The following is an 18758-nucleotide window of genomic DNA, read 5'->3' as shown; positions in this document are numbered from 1 at the left end:
GAATTTGTCATGCTGTAATATGTACATGGCTATAGACACTATACAGGGTAATTAAAAGCTGATTTCAAATCTCTAGTTTTTCTTCTTATGTGTACTAGGCTTCCAATTATACTAGCAGGGATCCTGAGCACTCGGGAAAGGGAACTGATGTTGCAGATATGAGGTTCTGTTATTTAGAGGAATTCATCTTGGAACGACAATGTTACCTTACGTTATAGTTAGGCAAAAGTAGAAAATACTCCTATGTAAGACCTAAATCAAAAGTATCCATAAAATGTGGTGTAGGATCTCCATTTTCATTGCTGTTAGGAAAAGAGAAAATAAATCAGGTCATCTGAAATCCACTTTAAACCAGTTCCTAGGGTAAATCTTTTAAAAAGGCAATGGCTTTTTGGGCATGGGGTGCTTTCTGCCTGCAGTACCACAAGTTAGCAAATGCGTGTCTCTATTAGAGGTCTATAAGCTATGTTGCTATATACATACTGTACATGTTGGTTCACAAATTAGCAGTTATTAGTCAGACTGTACATGGCAAAACAAACCAGGTTTAATGTCGCTATACATCCCAAAGACAACCTGTGTCTAGATTCAAGGACTGACCCCTAATACAGGTTCTCTGTTTAAGTATGTAGCCCAGTAAACTAAATTAAATGTACCAAACAAAACTGGGAAAACTATTCTAGACATTCTGTCAATTTTGCTCACACTGTTGAAGGTTTTCTTGGCTTCAGCTGGCTTGTTTTCTGGCTTCTTGTTGGGTTCTGGCGTGGTTGCACTCTTGGAGATGGTAGAGAGAACTGGGTCTTTTGAAAGATTCGGGGCATAATTGGCAACTGCCACTGCATAAGCATTGTTCTGTATCATGACAGAGGCTTTTTCTTTTTTCTATTGAAAAATACAAGAATTAACAGAATGTGGGTTGAAACTGCTTCTTAACATTTTCCAAACTCCAGTTCAAATTCTGAAGAAAAGTATCTTGATAAACATCATTATCCATTAGAAAGAAGGAATTTAGGGAAATAAATGTAGTTTATTAAGTCCTAAAACCATGAGGGAGAGGAAACCCCCAGAGAAAATCAATGATATCATTTTCCTGGAGAACAATTTTCTTGTTGTTTACATGGAACACTGACAACCAAAAATACAACTTTAACAAATGACACATTTTTGACCCTTACAAGTCACTCAAATATTTGTTGAATGAATGTGTGAATGAATAAATGAAATGTAGACATAATTTAACACAAGGAATGATCATCTAGAGTGAATGATCTTAAATTTTGAATTAATAATTTAATTTCTTTAACTTGATAACAGGATTTCTCCCCTTCATGTCAAAATCATACAGTAATGTTTTACTCAGATGGTAGGAAATTGTATCCATATACAGATGTTAGTGTAATAAATACTAAGAACATAGAAGAAAGATGAAATACAAACTTTTGGATTTCTGCCTAGCTCATCCACAACATGTTTCTCCTTATACTTCCCAGTTCAGTTCTTACCCACTTTACTCTGGGTCACAGTTTTCTCCTGCCTGGACAAAGCAGCATTCCTTTGTACTCTTCCACTTGGCTTGACCTCATCCAATCATTAGTCAAACTACAACCCCCATGGGGACTTTTTAAAGACATAAATTGGATGGGGTCACCTGTCTGCTTAAATCTCTTAAATACCATCTCATGGAACTTAGAATAAAATCAACACTTCCTGCCATGGTGTCTTTTTTTTGTTCATTATATACCAGTCTCACTGAAATAACTTGCATTTGGAGGACTTCTTTGTTTGATGCCTTTGGCTATGCTACTTCTGATAGGGCCAGAGTAAAGGGACAAATTAGGTAATTAAATAGTTAATCCCACTAGGGGACTGTAAGTAAAGAAAAAAGTATGGGAGACTCCTGTAAGTTAATGAACACTCTAGAAAGCAGGTTTGCTTAGCCACAAAGCCATGAAACAGAAGCATGAGACATTCCCCAAAACAATAAAACAATGGTGGCATGAGATGCACATCCTGCCCAGTGAGCTCAGTAAGTTGATGTTTCCTAGGACATGTTCCTATATGCACACTAAAAACAAAAATATAAGGAAAGGTGACATACTAAAACCTGAGATGATTTCACATTTTTAGCATAAGTTACCACCTTTTTGCTCATTTCCATTGAGGCATGACAGTCCCAGCTTGACCATGTAGGGACAAGAAAACTCCCCTGCCTGACATGGAGGAGGAATTGATGATAGAAGCATGACATCTACTCAAAAATGAGGAAGAAGGGTTTTTTTCCCCCTCCCACTGTTCCTTTGATTATAAAACTGTAGCCCGCTAAGTTCTCAGAGCACAGCACCCTCTGGCCTGCCTACTTGTAAGCCTCACAAGCATCCTATTCTAATACATCACATCTTATTTACCTCTTTGTCTCTTACTTAATTTTTTCTGCACTGAGATATAAAGAACTGGAGCTTGGAGTCCCCTGAAATGCCACCTAGTGGTTTCACTTCCTCATCCTGGAATGCTTTCCCTCCATCCCATTTTCCACGTGATCAATACCCTCTCATATTGTGGTCTTGGTTGAAGTGTCCTTTCCTCAGAAAGTACTTCCTAACCACTCTATCTAATGTCACCCTGGCTCCCCATCTATACTCTTTTAGAGCACCCAGTTTACTTCCATCGTGTCATTTTTCAAAATGAGTAAATTCTTTCTTTAGTTGTGTGATTATTTGACTGACATCTTCCTTTCCTATTAGAATCTAAGTTCAATGAAGGCTGGTGCTATTTCTGTCTTGTTCACCATTATAACCTTAGCATGATTCCTTCCATGAGGTAGGCACATAATATGTAGCCAAATTAATGAAACCTGAAAATATTTACTCAACATTAAATAATAATATTTAATGAAACCTGGAAAACTATTTAACAGCACTTCTGTATTAATACAAACTCATTGCTAGTTATCTAAATGCAAACAAATTTGAGCCAGCAATAAATTATCCAAAATAGTGAATAGTGTAAATCAACAGATTTATAGGACCAATTGACCTAGAACAGAATTTCAAGTATCAGTATTTTGAATAAGAATTCTCACAATGTCCAAGTAAAATAAAATAACAAAGAGCCTCTGAAAGCATAGGAGGATCTGTAAACAGGCCCACATTCTCCCTCACCTCTTTTCCTTACTGATAAGGCATTCTTCCAGACCTGGCTGGAGCATAAAAGGAAAAGGGGTGAGGGATTACCATTTGTAGCTATATGAAAGCTATAAAACAGCTTTTCCCATGTTACACATGGAGGGTAATCCTCAAGCATATATCTGGTAGCAATGATAACACCTTGTGAGCCCTAGGATGTGTCAGGTTGAGTGTTAAGCCTAAGGGTGTCATTGCTGACAAAATTCACTACTGGATAAGAAGTAAGTTCTATGTTGTAACCCCAAGTTACAGAATCAGAAACATAAGCTAAAGAGGTTTTGTGACATGACCAGGTCTCCTGTCTACTAAGTGGCTAAAAAAGCACACAAACTCAAATGTGTGTGGCTTCCAAACCTCTACTTTAAACAGCATGCCTCGTGACTTTACCTCTGAGGAAGCCTGTGAATATCTTTTTCTCAAGATTTTCTAATTGAAGTTTATATTACTAGGTCAACCTTCTAAAAGGACTTTTTAACCCATAAAGTTCTGACATAGAGTGTTTATATTATTATTATTTCAATTATACCTAAACATCACTTAAACTGATATCGAAATGCAGAGATTGGGCAATGCAGAATTCCTAGCAAAGTTCCTGGCACAGGCCAGGCTCAAAAAATGTTTGCTTCATGATAAATGAATGACATCTACTAGAATGATTACTATGATAATATATGTATATAGGTATATATAATGTATATAAGCATATAATGTATTTTATAGAATACAATAACCATTTATTAGATTAATAGAAATAGATTCTAATAGTATGTTCTGCAATTCTATTATGTAATTATCCCAAAAGTCCTCAATTTCAACATCTATAGATGTAGGAGACTGAGAAATAATAAAATAAGCTCAACTGAAAAACAATGCTGTGGAATTTCCACATTTGTGGAAACTGTTTCACTTGTGATTGAGACATATAAGAGGGAAGTGGGAATATATGACTATACACTAAAACAGCAAATGATTTATTTTTATACATTATCTGGAGAAAAAAAGTAAATTATGTTGCTTTAGAATCAGTGGATGCTGTTACTTAAGTGGAATGAAAAGGGAAAATAACCCATACTAATTAAACTTTCTATTTTTTAAATGACATTTTATAAGAATCAGAATATTCTGAGGTTATTACTTTATTAGAGTGTCCAAATATATAATTAAAATTTTAAGTCTGGAAAATTCCTGATTACAGAAATCAAAACATCTTACACCATCGTGGAAAACCAGTTTTGGCTTTCTTGGAATATTAGATAAAATGAAGAGTTAGTAAATTGAGCAAATGCTCTAGCTAAAATATAGACACCTAGTAGTGAAGTGACCTAGGATATAAATGAAAATAACAATGACATAGTTTCAGAGTTGGAAAGAATCTCAGAGACTGAATAAGGAAATGGAGCTTAGAATAAGGAAATGGAGCTCTCATAAATACAGCACTAAATACAACAGTCTTTGGAGAAAACCCCAGGTTTACAAAGTGGCAAATTTATGCTCTTTCTACATACCATGTTGCTTTTTTACAGTCATTGTGGCTACTAGAAAGCCCATTACTTGTAAAACAACAACATGCTCCCTTGTCAGATAATGCTATTGTTAACTGTCTGCTAACCATCCTGACTGAGAAAAGTGATACTTACAGAAGATTGTTTGAAGGTTATACAGTCCATCCACTTCTCTAAGTACTCTAAAGTCTTTCCTTGGATTAAACTGGGCCATGAGAAAGCTATATACTTGGACCATATTAGCTTAGCTCCTTGAAGAATTGCCTTCACTGAGTTGTATATTAATGTAATGCCTTCAGCTTTTATTGAAGGGGACTACAAGAAACATCAATATGAAATTCATTACTGCTTTTATTGGGAAAATGTTGACATTACTTGCAATAGCACTCAACTTTCCCTAATATAAAACCCATATGATATTGTTTAAAAAAGATTTTTAGTATAGGGCAATCGCTCTTTCTGAGGAAGTTTATACATCCATTTTTTGGTTAAAGAAAGATAAGTTTCCCCCATGGTTTACTCTCATAGCCAAGAAGCTCAAGATTTGAATCTCAGCATAATCTAACTATGAACTACAGTTAATGTTCTGGCCCAAATGGTGGACATATTTGCAGTCTATTTTCCTTCATCCTGATTTTCTACTTCTATTTATATCTTATTATAATAATTTAAGTACATGCATTCTTTTGGTAAACTGCCTGAAATGCTTTTGGAACAAGGCATGATGTCTAAAAATGCATATAAATGAATAAAAACACTTAAAATACAATGTTTTCTATGAATTGCATGGAGTGAATCACAAAACAATGGCACATTTCATGTTAGTTTGGATATTATGGTGCTATGCCTATATTTCAAGTAATTTAATATATAGTGTATTTCCAGAGAATATGCTTTTCTTGGCCAGTGTAGAACCACTGACTCAGATTTAGAAATAAAAACAATCTCAAGAGACAAAAGGTATTTTTAAAAATTTAATTCAAATAAACTATGTGCTAAATGCTATGTCAGGTATTGGCAGAGAAATAATGAATAAGACAAAACTATTATCCACTTAGATCAGGTCACCTACTGTTAGAAACAGATTTGTTTATAATAAAAGTATAATTTAATGAGGTTACATAAAAGAAATTCATGCCAGGTACTGTAGAAGGATAATGGGGGGATGGCTATTAGACACAATTGGATAGATTTGAAGGAATAAGTAGTTTGCCAGTTAGAAAAGAAAGGAAAGGGCATTTTAGCAAGAGGGATGAACACATCTAATGCCATGGAGATGTGTAGGGGCATGGAATTGGGAGATGTATTTTGTTTGTTTGTTTGTTTGTTTGCGGTACGCTGGCCTCTCACTGTTGTGGCCTCTCCCATTGCAGAGCACAGGCTCCGGACATGCAGGCTCAGTGCATATGGCTCACAGGCCTAGCCGCTCCGCGGCATGTGGGATCTTCCCGGACCGGGGCACGAACCTGTGTCCCCTGCATCGGCAGGCAGACTCTCAACCACTGCGCCACCAGGGAAGCCCCAAGGAGATGTTTTTAATGGCTATAGGAAATATATGAGCATGGACTTTAGGCTTGTGTTCAATCTTGGATTCACCACTTATTAGATGTGTGATCCTGAGCAAGTAACTTTACTTGACCAATCTTATATTTCCTCATTTCTGACATGGAGATATTCCCAGGCACATAGTAGTAAGTGCACAATAAATAACACACACACACACAATTTCTCATTATTCATCAGGTAAACAAATATATGAGAAGGCTATATATTTGGACCATATTAGCTGAGCTGCTTGAAGAATTGCTTTCAAAAATTCATTAAAGAGCTGAAAAATTAAATGAACAGATTTCTGTTTTAGAAAGATAACTCTGGCACTACTGTAGAGGATGGATTAAAGGGAGATATGATTTAGAGATAATGAGGAATAAAGAGTCTCAAAATAATGAGAAATGGCAAGGGCGTGGTCTATGACATATAGGCAGGAGAATGGACATCATTCAATGACTGATTAGGTCTTAAGGGTAACTTCCAAGTTGTTGGTTTCTGAGATTAGGTTTTGCCATGAGCTGAGGTATATATGAAAAAAAAAGTCGGTATTTAGGAGATTTTTTGTTTGTTTATTGTTTCTTTCACCTTTTAAAAGAGATATGTAAAGACTGAAATGTCATATTCATGTAGAAATGCCTAGGGAACAGGTTGGATATATGAGCTTGGAAGTTAAAAGAAAGGTATGGAGTATGGCTGTAGATAATAACTGTGGAAGGTAAGATAAAGGTGTTGGCTGTAGTTGTGATTTGATTATACTTCATTAATTCATACCATATTTATTGAGCAACTAATATATACTAGGCCCTGTGCGAAAGGACAAAGGTAAATGATTTATTAAAATAAACATGGTCATTGTTATCATGATCAGTGAAGGAGGTGGGATATAAGTGTGCAATTACAAACTGTGATAAAGAATTAAATGCAAAAGAGCAGGATACTATACACACTTATAAAGTGATCTAATTATTCAGGGGTGTGAGGAGCAAGTGTTCAGAAATTTCCTGAGGATTGGTATATGTGTTGAAGATGAGTGGGCTTTACCTATTTGGATATAATAAATAATGAACAGTGTGCTTAATGTTGCTGACATTCCTACAAGTATTGTCAGTAAAATCCTTAAAGTGAGAATCACATAAGAATAGTGAAAACAAAAACATAAAATAAATGTAAATGACTATCTTTGGGGATAAACAATAGCAGATGTTAAGGAGATTGGATCTACTCTGAACTCAGGCAAAGAATTTCAAAGAACAGAATGAATAGTAGTAGCTGCCAAGATTTGAGGAAGGAAGTTGATATTCTAAGGCTTGTTTTAAAGGCCTAACAGAAGAGAAAAAGTTGCTGACTTGGGCCTGAAATGGAATCTTGGAGTATAACAGTATTCAATGGATTCAATGGGGATCCCTTAAGAAAAATGGAAAATTATCTTATCTGAAAATGTAGAGGTCCTTGCTGTCCTTCAGTTATAGGACAATGAATGGAAAGAATTACAGTGAGCTGAGAATTAAACTAGAAGTGAGAACATACACATTATAAACAATGTTTTCAAAAAGCTTGAAGGGAGAAAAAGAGGGTGGAATCTGATAATGGGGGAATGGGTGACATACAATCTGGAGAGAGTTTTGGTTTTGCCTTTATGGTAAATTAAACATATTAAACATATTCAGAAACTTAAAGCAAGGAGACAGCTGAAAAGGAGAAGATAGCTTTGAAGAAGTAAGAGAAGAAAATAATAACTGATGCTTCAAGATTGAAAAAGGAACAAGAAGAAAAGAATCAAGAGATGGGGTGGAAGTCTTGAGGAAGTGGAAGAACACTGGGTGTAAAAGAAGGTTCCAGAAGAACTTGGGAGGTTGCATAAGTAGATATTTTCTTATATGGAAGGGCATAAATATTTGCCCTTCCATATAAGTTGGATTATTTGATCCACCACTACATTTTTAGACTGATAAAATTTTGTTGACTAATTTCACTCCTGAGGCTAAAGGTATAGTGTACACACTTGTGCAAGATCACAGAGCAAGGTAGGCTTTGTTTTCTAATAGAGGGCTCAAATGTGTCTTGAATATGAAGTGAGTGGATTTATTTATTTATTTGCAAAAGCTAACTTTAAAGATCAACAGAGCACAATCGACATGAAAACTGTATGTTAAATACATATCTCTTTCTTTCAAACATATAATATTAATGTGAATCTCTAAATGATTATTCTTATGAGACAAATTAATACTTGCCAGTTAACAAACCTTTAATAACTTTTTATATACTCGTTGGATTGACAGATAATTTAAGTGCATTTACTCATGTTTACTAACTTCAAAAAAGAGGACTTCCTCTAGTCTGGTTAAACTGAAAGGATGCCAATTTGGCCGATGGATAAAAACTTTGTATTTCAGGAAAATTATTGTTCTCCACTTAGTTAAATCTAAGGATAACTAAAGCAGAGGTAAATTGCACTGAAATTTTTTTTTTAGGCAGATGTGCTAGTTTGGGGCCCTATACTAGATTTCCTTTTAGTTCTAAGGACCTGGTTACTTCCAAGGTAGGTTTAGGAAGTACCTCCCCAGATTCATTTCAATCATGAAAATGGATTGAGTACTCATTGATAAATTCACCACTGTAAAGTTTTAAAAGTCTTTCCATGAAGGCAAAGAAGTCTTCTCATTGGTATTACATTGCCAGATTTAATATCAGAAACTTATTTATTCTTTTATTCAACGAAACTTTCTGAAGTGCCTACTAAGTGACTGGCACTGTGCTTGGCACTCTAACTGTGGAAAAGTGATTAAGAACAAGCAAGGTGCCTGATATAATGTTCCCTTTAACTTATCCACTGAACTTGAACCACTTATTACTGAAATAATACAAATTTGTTAGTTGTTTTCCTGCAAATTAGGTTGGGACATAAATGATTTCAACCTAGATTTAGCTTCACTATGTGTGATCTGCTATGTGGGTAGAGTTAAATCCAGTATTCATCAGTAGTAGGTTATTGCTTTTAGAATGCATTATCAAGAATGTGTTTTTCACATTTATAAGTACTTCTCTTTTCCAATTTCAGGGGGTGAGAAGGCATATTATTTGATATGCCAAATCACAATATCAATTTGATTGGCACCCTCATCACATTAAAATAATATATCAGTATATTTCTACACAGGGCATGTACACTACAAACCACTATTTATCTTTTGTGACATATTTACAAAGCATTTTATCTTCAAAAAAAAGTTAGTGTGAAAGTGCATGTGTAACTAATATAAAAAGAAGTAATTGCATAGATAGCAATGGAAAAGCAGTATATTTTATGGGGAATGAAAACATCAATCAACAGTAAAATGCAATGGAAATGGTAAAATAACCTAGAAGTTAAGCATGGAAAATTAATCAGATTCCCTTGAATATTTACTCATTGGTTATTAGTATACAAAACATAGCTTATAAAATGAAATAAACCAGCACTCTTATGAGAACTTTTACAGTTTACAAAATTAGGGAAAAAGAGCAAGACTTTTAAACTATAACATCAACTGTTTGTATGCTTTAACTGCAATATTGTCATAGAAATTTGAAAAAAAATTGTATTCAAATAACTGAAAAGGAAAGTCAGCAAGTATGTTATTCCAAATTTAATGGAAGGGTATTCAGGTAGATATTTTATTAAAAAGGAGCCCTCCAAGTAGAACTTTTTACTATTATTAAGACTGCTTTATATCTCATTGTGATACATACAAAGCCTCCTCTTAAGACAGATGAATAATAATCTATAGACTAAGAAAGGAAATGGCTATTTATCAATGCACAAAACTCCCACTTCCTTCAGTACTTGAAACCTAAAAATAGACACCTGAAATAATTACCAAAGAAGTTAATCATCAGAACAAATACTTTTTCTCTTATAGACTGCAGGAGCAACTTAAAATGTCTAGACATTCCTATCTAGTTACTAATTCCATACAACATGGGAGAGATTACGATATTGCCAGTCTTTTACATCCAAACAACAGAGATGGAGGTAGGTGAAGAGTAACTCAGCCCACTTGGTAGGGCCTAAAATTCTATAACTGGTAAAGTTAATGCCCACTTTTCTTTTCCAAATATTTTTTCTATAAACCAGTGTGGTTAAGAGCATGAATTTAATGGTCAGGCAGATCTTGGTTTAAGTATACTTATTAACTTGTGTGAGCTTGAGCAAGTAAATAACTTCACTAAGCCATCCATAGCTTCTTCATCAGAAAAAAATGAGAATTAAAAAGAAACCCTAGTTATAAAGTTGTAAAGATTACATGAGAGAACATATATAAAAAACTTAGCACAGTGCCTGACACACAGAGCTCAAAAGATGCTAGGAAGTGGTTTTAGCAGAAGTAATACTACCAGCACTCCTAAAGGATTTCAGGCAAGAGCATACTTTGAAAGAAATCTTTTATGTTTGAATGTCCTTAATGTCAGTTTTGAGGAACAGTATCTGTTGCAAGCTAAATCTGTTGGGGGATTCTCTTAATCATGGTGAGAAGGAAGCTCTCACTTACCTTGTCATTTACTACACTCTTTCCATCCCAAGCCCATCCTCTTTTGGTGAAGTAATTTACAGTTGCAAATTCAATTAAGGCAGAGAACACAAATGCATAACAAACAGCAATAAACCAGTCCATGGCAGTTGCATAAGCCACTTTGGGGAGAGAATTCCGAGCACTGATGCTTAGAGTTGTCATTGTTAGAACAGTTGTTACTCCTGCAGAAAGATAGGAAGTAAAAACATCAACAAATACCAGCAGGACAGCATTGGAAATACTTTTTTTTCCCCCAAAGGTACTTTCAGTGCCACATCTAGCCACTAAAAAAGCAAACAAAAATCTTCAGAAAGAAAACAGTGCAAAGTTAATTATTGTAAATGGTTATTATACTTTTTGAAGTGATGATTCTGAAATGCTTTCATTTTTGTTTGTATGAATCTCCTTTTTCTCTTAAATACCGTTGAGGTTAGAAAGACTGGTGAAACTGAAGTAGAATTTCCTATGAGGAAAGAAGGACTTAAAATTGACCCATTGTCCATTAACATTAATTTAAAAAAATCTTTCACAAAGCCTCACATTAATTTGTTCATCATTTATTTGAATCAATCTAAGCAGACGACCAATCATCCACACTAGTAGTCACAATAGAACTATGATTAAGAAGTTCTTCATTCTAAGTATAGCTACCTAAGTATGAAATTAATTCTGGATTGCCTAGCATTGTGAGGACATAATTTCTTTCATAATGAAGCTTAGAATCTGCAGAAAATAAAACAAGCATCTAAATCCCAAACCTTATAAAATTTAAATCACTAAAAAGGTATATTTTATACCTTTGTTGGTTTAAAAAATAATTTCGTTCCTTGCATTATAAAGCTTTTCTGCTTATAGGCTGGGAAGTCACAATGGTTAAGTAAAAAGAAAGCAATAACTCAGAAGCCAGTCACAGTATCAGCAGGTCAAAATGTCTACAATTACCTGTTTTATCAGAGATTCAAGAGAGGATTTGTTATGTACATAGGGGATACATTAAATTAAAAGACAATTGAAATGTTAAAGAAATGCTCATTCATATACTGAAATTTTTTATATTTTATTTTTTACTTTCCCTTTGGATAAATAAAACAGCCTTTTTTCTCACTTACCATAGAGTTAGAAGTTCAAAATAGCAATAATTCTATTTAATCATGAGTGAATGCATCTGGGAATATGATGGTAGTAGTAGGGATAAAAGGTAGAAAAATAAATTTAGTTCACCTGCTGCTGAGTCAATATTAAAAAACACATTTATAGAAATACATTGTGTTTGCATGCATCAAACTGTGAAAGGTTTTAGATGGTGTCTTCTTTAGAGAATTTGGTAGAGGAGAATAATTAAATAGAACACAGTCCAGGTACACCCACACATACCCACGAACACAACCATATTCACCTGTACACACACACACACACACACACACACACACATATACATGGCAACGCAAATGACGAATCAATATATGAAAATATATTTAACTTCAGCAGTCAAGGAAAAAAAAAGCAATAATGAGATACCTTTTCAAAACAATATTATCAGCAAAATGTTAGCAAAACTTTAAAAGATTGATACTATCCTGGCATTGAAGAGGATGTGGAGCAATTGACATTCTCTTTAATAGGGATTACAAATATCTAAGAGACTGTTGCCTAATCTGAGGTCATAAAGATTTAGGCCTATATTTTCTTTTGAGTTTGATAGTTTTAGTTCTTACATTTAGGTCTTTGGTCCTTTTTGAGGTGATGTTTGTTTATGGTAGATGTCCAAATTCATTCTTACACATGTGGATAGCCAGTGGGCCCAGCAACATTTTCTGAAAAGACTTTTCTTTCCCCATTAAATGATCTTAGCACTGTTGATGAAATCAATTGATCATAGATATATGGGTTTACTCTGGACTTTCAATTCTATTCCATTAATCTACATGTCTGTCCTTATGCAAATTTCACAGTTTTGATAACATAGCTTTAGAGTAAGTGCTGAAATTGGGAAGCAGGAGTTCTCCAAATTTCTTATTCTTTTTTAAGATTGTTTTAGCTTTTCAGGGTCCCTTACACTTTCCTATAATTTTATGGTCAGTTGCTCATTTTTTCAAAAATGGTCATTGGAGTTTTGATAGGTATTGCATTGAATCCCTTGTTTGGGGAAGTATTACCATCTTAACTACATTAAGTCTTCCAATTCCCAAACATGGGATACATATCTATCCATTTTAATCACATATACATATATCATCTCCATTTATTTAGAACTTTAATTTCTTTCAGCAACATTTTATAGTTCTCAGTATACAAGTTTTTCATCTTTAAACTTAAATTTATTTATAGTCATTTTATTCATTTGGCTGTTACATAAATAAAAATAGCTTCTTCTTAATTTCCTTTTCAGATTGTTCATTGCTAGTGTATACAAACAAAATTGATTTTTTTATTGTTGAGCTTGTACCCTGAAACTTTGCTGAATGTATTAGCTCTAATAGTTTTTATGTGGTTTAATAAAAGTTTTCTATGTATAAGAACATGTGATCATGTGATCTGCAAATAGAGTTTTACTTCTTCCTTTCCAAATTGGATGCCTTTTATTTGTTTTTCTTGCCTAACTCCCCTAACTAAAGCCTGAAGTATGATGTTGAATAGAATTAGTGAAAGCAGACATCCTTGTCTTGTTCCTGATGTTAGAGCAAAGACTTTTAATCTTTCACTTCTAATTGTGATGTTAGCTGTGGGCTTTTCTTTGATCCTCTTTGTTGGGTTAAAAAGTCCTTTTCTAGTGCCAGTTTGTTGACTGTTTTTACCATGAAGTGTGTTTCATTTTGTTTTTCAGAATCTACTGAGATGATTTTGTGTTTTTTCATATTTCATAAATATATTTGGTATTACATTGATTGCTTTTTGTATGTTGAACCAACCTTACATTCTTGAGGTAAATTCTACTTGGTCACAGTGTGCAATCCTTTTTATATGTGACTGGTTTCAGTTTGTTAGTTTCTTGTTGAGGACATTAACATCTATATTCATAAGGGATGTTGATATGCAGGGTTTTTTATTTCCCTTGTGATTTCTTTGCCTGGTTTTTGTATCTTGGCAAAATGGCTCCATAGAATGAGTCAAGAAGTTCCCTCATCTATTTTTTCAAAGAGTTTGAGAAAGAATGGTGTTAATTCTTTCAATATTTGGTAGAATTAACCAGAAAATCCGTCGGCCTTAGGCTTTTATTGATTTTTTTGATTACCCACTTCATGGCTTTACTTGTTATAGATTTATTCAGACTCTTCAGTCAGCTTTGGTAACTTTCTGATTTGAGGAATACATCCAGGTTATATAATTTTTTGGCATACAGTTGTTCACAGATTCCCTTATAATTCTTTTTTATTTCTACAAGGTCAGTTGTAATGTGCCCTCTTATTTCCTGATTTTAAAATTTTGAGTCTTCTCTTTTTTCTTTTTTTTTTTTTTTTTTTTTGCGGTACGCGGGCATCTCACTGCTGCGGCCCCTCCCGTTGCGGAGTACAGGCTCCGGACGCACAAGCTCAGCCGCCATGGCTCACGGGCCCAGCCGCTTCACAGCATGTGGGATTCTCCTGGTCCAGGGCACGAACCTGCTCCCCTGCTTCGGCAGGTGGACGCTCAACCACTGTGCCACCAGGGAAGCCCTCTCTTTTTTTCTTGATCAGTCTAGCTAAAGACTTGACAATTTTGTTGACATTTTCAAAAACCAACTTATGGTTGTATGTTGATTTTCTCTATTGTTATTTCTATTCTCTATTCCATTTATCTCTGTTCTAATTTTTATTAATCCCCTCCTTCTTGCTTTGGGTTGCATATGCACTTTTTTTTTTTTTTTTTTTTAGTTTTTAAGGTGGAAAGTCAGAATATTAATTTGAGATCTAAAAAAAAAATAATGTAGATGTTTACAACCATAAAATTCTCTTTGAGAAATGCCTTTGTTGTATCCCACAAGTTATGGTATGTTGTATTTTCATTTCCATCCATTCTAAAGTATTTTCTACCATCTCTTGTGATTTCTTCTTTGACCCAATGGTTATTTAGAAGTTTCTTATTTAATTTCTACATATTTGTAAATTTTCAAATTTTTATCTATTATTGATTTCTAACTTCATTCCATTGTGGTCAGAGAACATGCATTGTATGATTTCAATCTTTAAATTTATTGAGAATTTTTTGTGGACTAATGCATTGTCTTCCTGAAGAATGTTCCATCTACACTTAAGAAGAATGTACATCCTGCTTTTTTTGGGTGGAGTATTTTCTATAGAAGTCTGCTAGATATGGCTGGCTTATACTGACATTCAAGTCTTCTATCTTCTAGTTCTAGCCACTATTGAAAGTGGGGCATTGAACTCTTCAACTATTATTTTTGGACTGTTAATTTCTCCCTTCAATTTTGTCAATTTATAGTCATGTATTTTTAGGCTTTTTTGTTGGGTACATATATATTTATAATTGTTATAACTTCTTGATTGACTCTTTTATCATTATTTTATATTCTTATTTGCCTCTGGGAAAGCTTATTCTTTCAAAATCCATTTTGTCTGTTATCAGTGTGGACAATCAAGCTCTTTTTTTGGTTATATACTGTTTCCATCCTTTTATTTTACCCTTATTTGTATCTTTGAATTTAAAGTTAGTCTCTTGTAGACAGCATATAGTAGGATCATGTTTTATTTTTTGTTTTTTATCCATTCATCCAATTTCTGCATTTTAACTGATGGATTTAATCTATTCACATATAACATAATTTCTGGTAAGAGAAAAGTTACTTCTGCTATTTTCTATAGGTATTTTATATTTTTGTTTCTTAGTTCCTTCATTACTTCCTTATCTTGTGTTAGATATTTTTTAATGTACCATTTTAATTCCCTTGCTATTTCTTTTACTATATGTGTTTGAGTTATTCTCTTAGTGTTTGCCCTTGGGGATTAAAATATCTAATTTGAATTAATACCAACTACATATCAAGAGTATACTAAAATTTACTCCTATAGCTCCATGCCCCTCTTTATGCTGTTATTATCACAAATTACATTTTTACATTGTGTGCCCATCAATATAGATGCACAATTCTTGCTTTGTGCAGTTGTCTTTCAAATCAGAAATAAGGACTTACAAACAAAAAAAATACATATTTATACTGTCTTTTATATTCATGTGTTATTATTTATTTCTTTCTGTGGATTTGAGTTACTATCCTTCCATTGCAGCCTTAATGGTTTTCTTTAGCATTTCTTGTGTGACAGTTCTTCCATTGACAAAACTCACTCATTTTTTGTTTATCTGGGAATATCTTAATTTTTGAAGTGTAGTTTTGATGGATATAGAGTTCTTGTTTGAGAAACTTTTTCTTTTGACACTTTGAATATGATATCCTACTGTCTCCCAGCCTCCATGCTTTCTGATGATTTGTTAGCTGTTAATCATATTGAGAGTTCTTTTTACATGAGGCATCACTTTTCTCTAAATGGTTTCAAGATTCTCTTTCTTTCCAATTTGATTCTGATGTATCTATTCGTGGGTCTCTTTAAATTTATTCTATTGCTGGTTTACTGAGCTTCTTGAATGTGTTGATTTGTGTTTTTCATTAAATTTGAAAGGTTTTGGCCACTATTTCTTCAAATATTTTTAAAACCTTTATCTCTCTCCTTTCCTTCTGTGACTACCATTATACATATACTGACATGCTTGATAATATGCCTCAAGTGTCTTGGGCACTGATTATTTTTCCTCATTTTTTCCTTTCTGATCCTCATACTTAAGAATCTTAATTGACCTATCTCTGAATTCGGTGATTCCTTCTGACTCCTTAAATCTAATGTTAAGCTCTTCTAGTACATTTTTCTTTACATTTATGGTACTTTTGAATTATAGAATTTCTACCTGTTTACTTTTTATAATTTCTATCTGTTGATTTGATATTCTCTGGTGAGACATCATTATTATACTCTTCTTTCATTCTTTAGACATAGTTTCCTTTAGCTCTTCTATTTTAACTAATGTAGCTTATTTAAAGTCTTTGTCTACTTAGCCCAACACCTGGGCTTCCTTAGGTACAGTTTTTAATGAATTTTTTTTTTTTTTAGTAAATGGGCTATACTTTTTTTTTTTTAATTTGCAGAACTTATATTTTTGTTGTAAACTGGACTTTGAATACTGTAATGTGGCAATTCTGGAAATCATATTCTTGCCCTCTCCAGGGTCTTTTGTCAATTGCTACTTGTATTTATTGTCTCTGTTTGTTTAGTGACTTTTCTTAACTAATTCTGTAAAGTCTGTATTCTTTTCATTTGGGACCACTTAAGTCTCTGTTTTCTTAGCTTAGTAGTCATCTAATGATTGCATAGAGTTTTGCTGAAACACTTGAAACTAAAAAAATCTCTCAGTCTTTGTCAGGTGATTCTGTGTGCAGGTTGGGATATGTCTTCATCATTCAACAAGGCAGTTTACAACTCTGCCTTCGCATCCACTTCCTGCTTTTGTAGAGGCTCAAGGTCAACAAGAGGGGAGAGCTTTGGGCTTCCTCGTCTTTTCTTGTGTATTCACATAGCTCTATGTATGCATGTGGCCTTCTAGATTCCAGGAAATATGTCAGTGCTTTTCAAATCACTTATGTACAATTCATTCACCAGCTTTTCCTCTCAAACCTTTTGGTTAGCCCATTGTTTGCCCCAGATGTTATCCACTGCCTCAGGCAGAAGCAGCTAAAATATTTGCCTGGAAATGCTTTCAGTATGCATCCTTCAGGTGGTAGCTTTGGCACTGGGGGAATTCTGAGTCAAGAGAAATAAAAACAAGCTTTTGAGAAGATATTCCAGGGAGGCTTCATACAGATGAAGTAATGATAATTCTTTTTCGATGAGCTCCATTTTCCTCCTTCTGGTACCAGGAATTTAGGCTTTATTTTCAAGACTACCACTTAGGTAGGGAGTGGGTATAGGACTAGTGTAAGTTACAACACCATAAAGATTACTATTCTTTACCAAGATCCTACCATTTTTCTTGAATACATGTATTCAGGGTTGTAAGCTCTTGGCTAGTTTCCAAAGTTCTGAAAAAGCTGATTTTAACAGTTTTACCTGTTTCTTATTGCTTTTACGATGATGTGGGATTTTAGTATTTCTTATTCCACAGTTTTTGGTGATGTCACTTCTAACATTTTGAGGGTCTACCCTGAGACCTAGGAATTATCTTTCTAGATAAGCCAGGGTAGTATAAAATACTGGATAACAGTATAGATATTTCCTCAGAAGGCCTTATCATCAGATGGCTTGGGTTTGAATTCTGGCTCCATTACTTGCTGCCTGTGTGATTTTGCACAAGTTTCTCAACTATTCTCATTATGTTCATCTTCAAAATAGAATTTTAGACTATATTTACTTCAGAAGAACGTTGTGAAGGTTAAGTATGCATTTACCACAAAGCCTGGAACATTGTAGGAATTTATTAAATGTTACTTATTTTACTTCTCTTTTTCATTGTTATTACTATTATGTCTATCAGAAATCTACTTTACTTAAATGATAGCAGAAAAATATTTAAAGGTAAATGATACACAAAGCCCTTTACATGAACACTGCTTATAAAAGTAAGAAAGTGGCAAAAGTGACATAGTCAGTGTTTGGGAAAAAGTTTAATAAATTGTTGAATACCTACATTAGTAAAACTGATACAATATTGAAAAGAATAAAGTTGGGCTATACATTGATGGCAAAAAATCTACAATACATTTTGCTTAAAAATGTTTCATGATTCAAGATTCATGAAAATATACACAAATGGATTTGTGCATCAATAGAGATATACTGCATGAACTTAGTAAAAAAAAATCAGAAAAGACACTCATCTTAAGTTACCACTTTGGTAACTTTAGGGGAGAAGATAGCACATGGTTTGGAATGATGAAACAGAACTGGACTTGTGACTGATTTTTCATTCTTTTACTTTTTTTGGTA

The 18758-nt window shown here is 33.9% G+C and overlaps 1 protein-coding gene across 2 annotated transcripts in view; it reads right to left on the bottom strand.

Moving 5' to 3' along the window:
- Positions 1–588: 588 nt before the first annotated feature.
- The window catches only part of GABRA2 (gamma-aminobutyric acid type A receptor subunit alpha2), a gene marked incomplete at both ends in the record, with an annotated part of 117781 nt that continues 99611 nt past the window's right edge, over positions 589–18758 (bottom strand). Inside the window, 3 exons of one of the 2 annotated variants that reach the window (XM_081236203.1) lie at positions 589–885; positions 4823–5002; positions 10771–10973. In XM_081236203.1, the coding sequence (XP_081092329.1) occupies positions 589–885; positions 4823–5002; positions 10771–10973 (680 nt within the window). The remainder of the gene's footprint in view (positions 886–4822; positions 5003–10770; positions 10974–18758) is intronic. The other variant, XM_081236204.1, reaches the window with a different exon arrangement.

Source organism: Mesoplodon bidens (assembly GCF_964165515.1).
Source record: "Mesoplodon bidens genome assembly, chromosome: 1".
Lineage (NCBI taxonomy): Eukaryota > Metazoa > Chordata > Mammalia > Artiodactyla > Ziphiidae > Mesoplodon > Mesoplodon bidens.
This window is presented reverse-complemented; position numbering and strand designations above follow the sequence as displayed.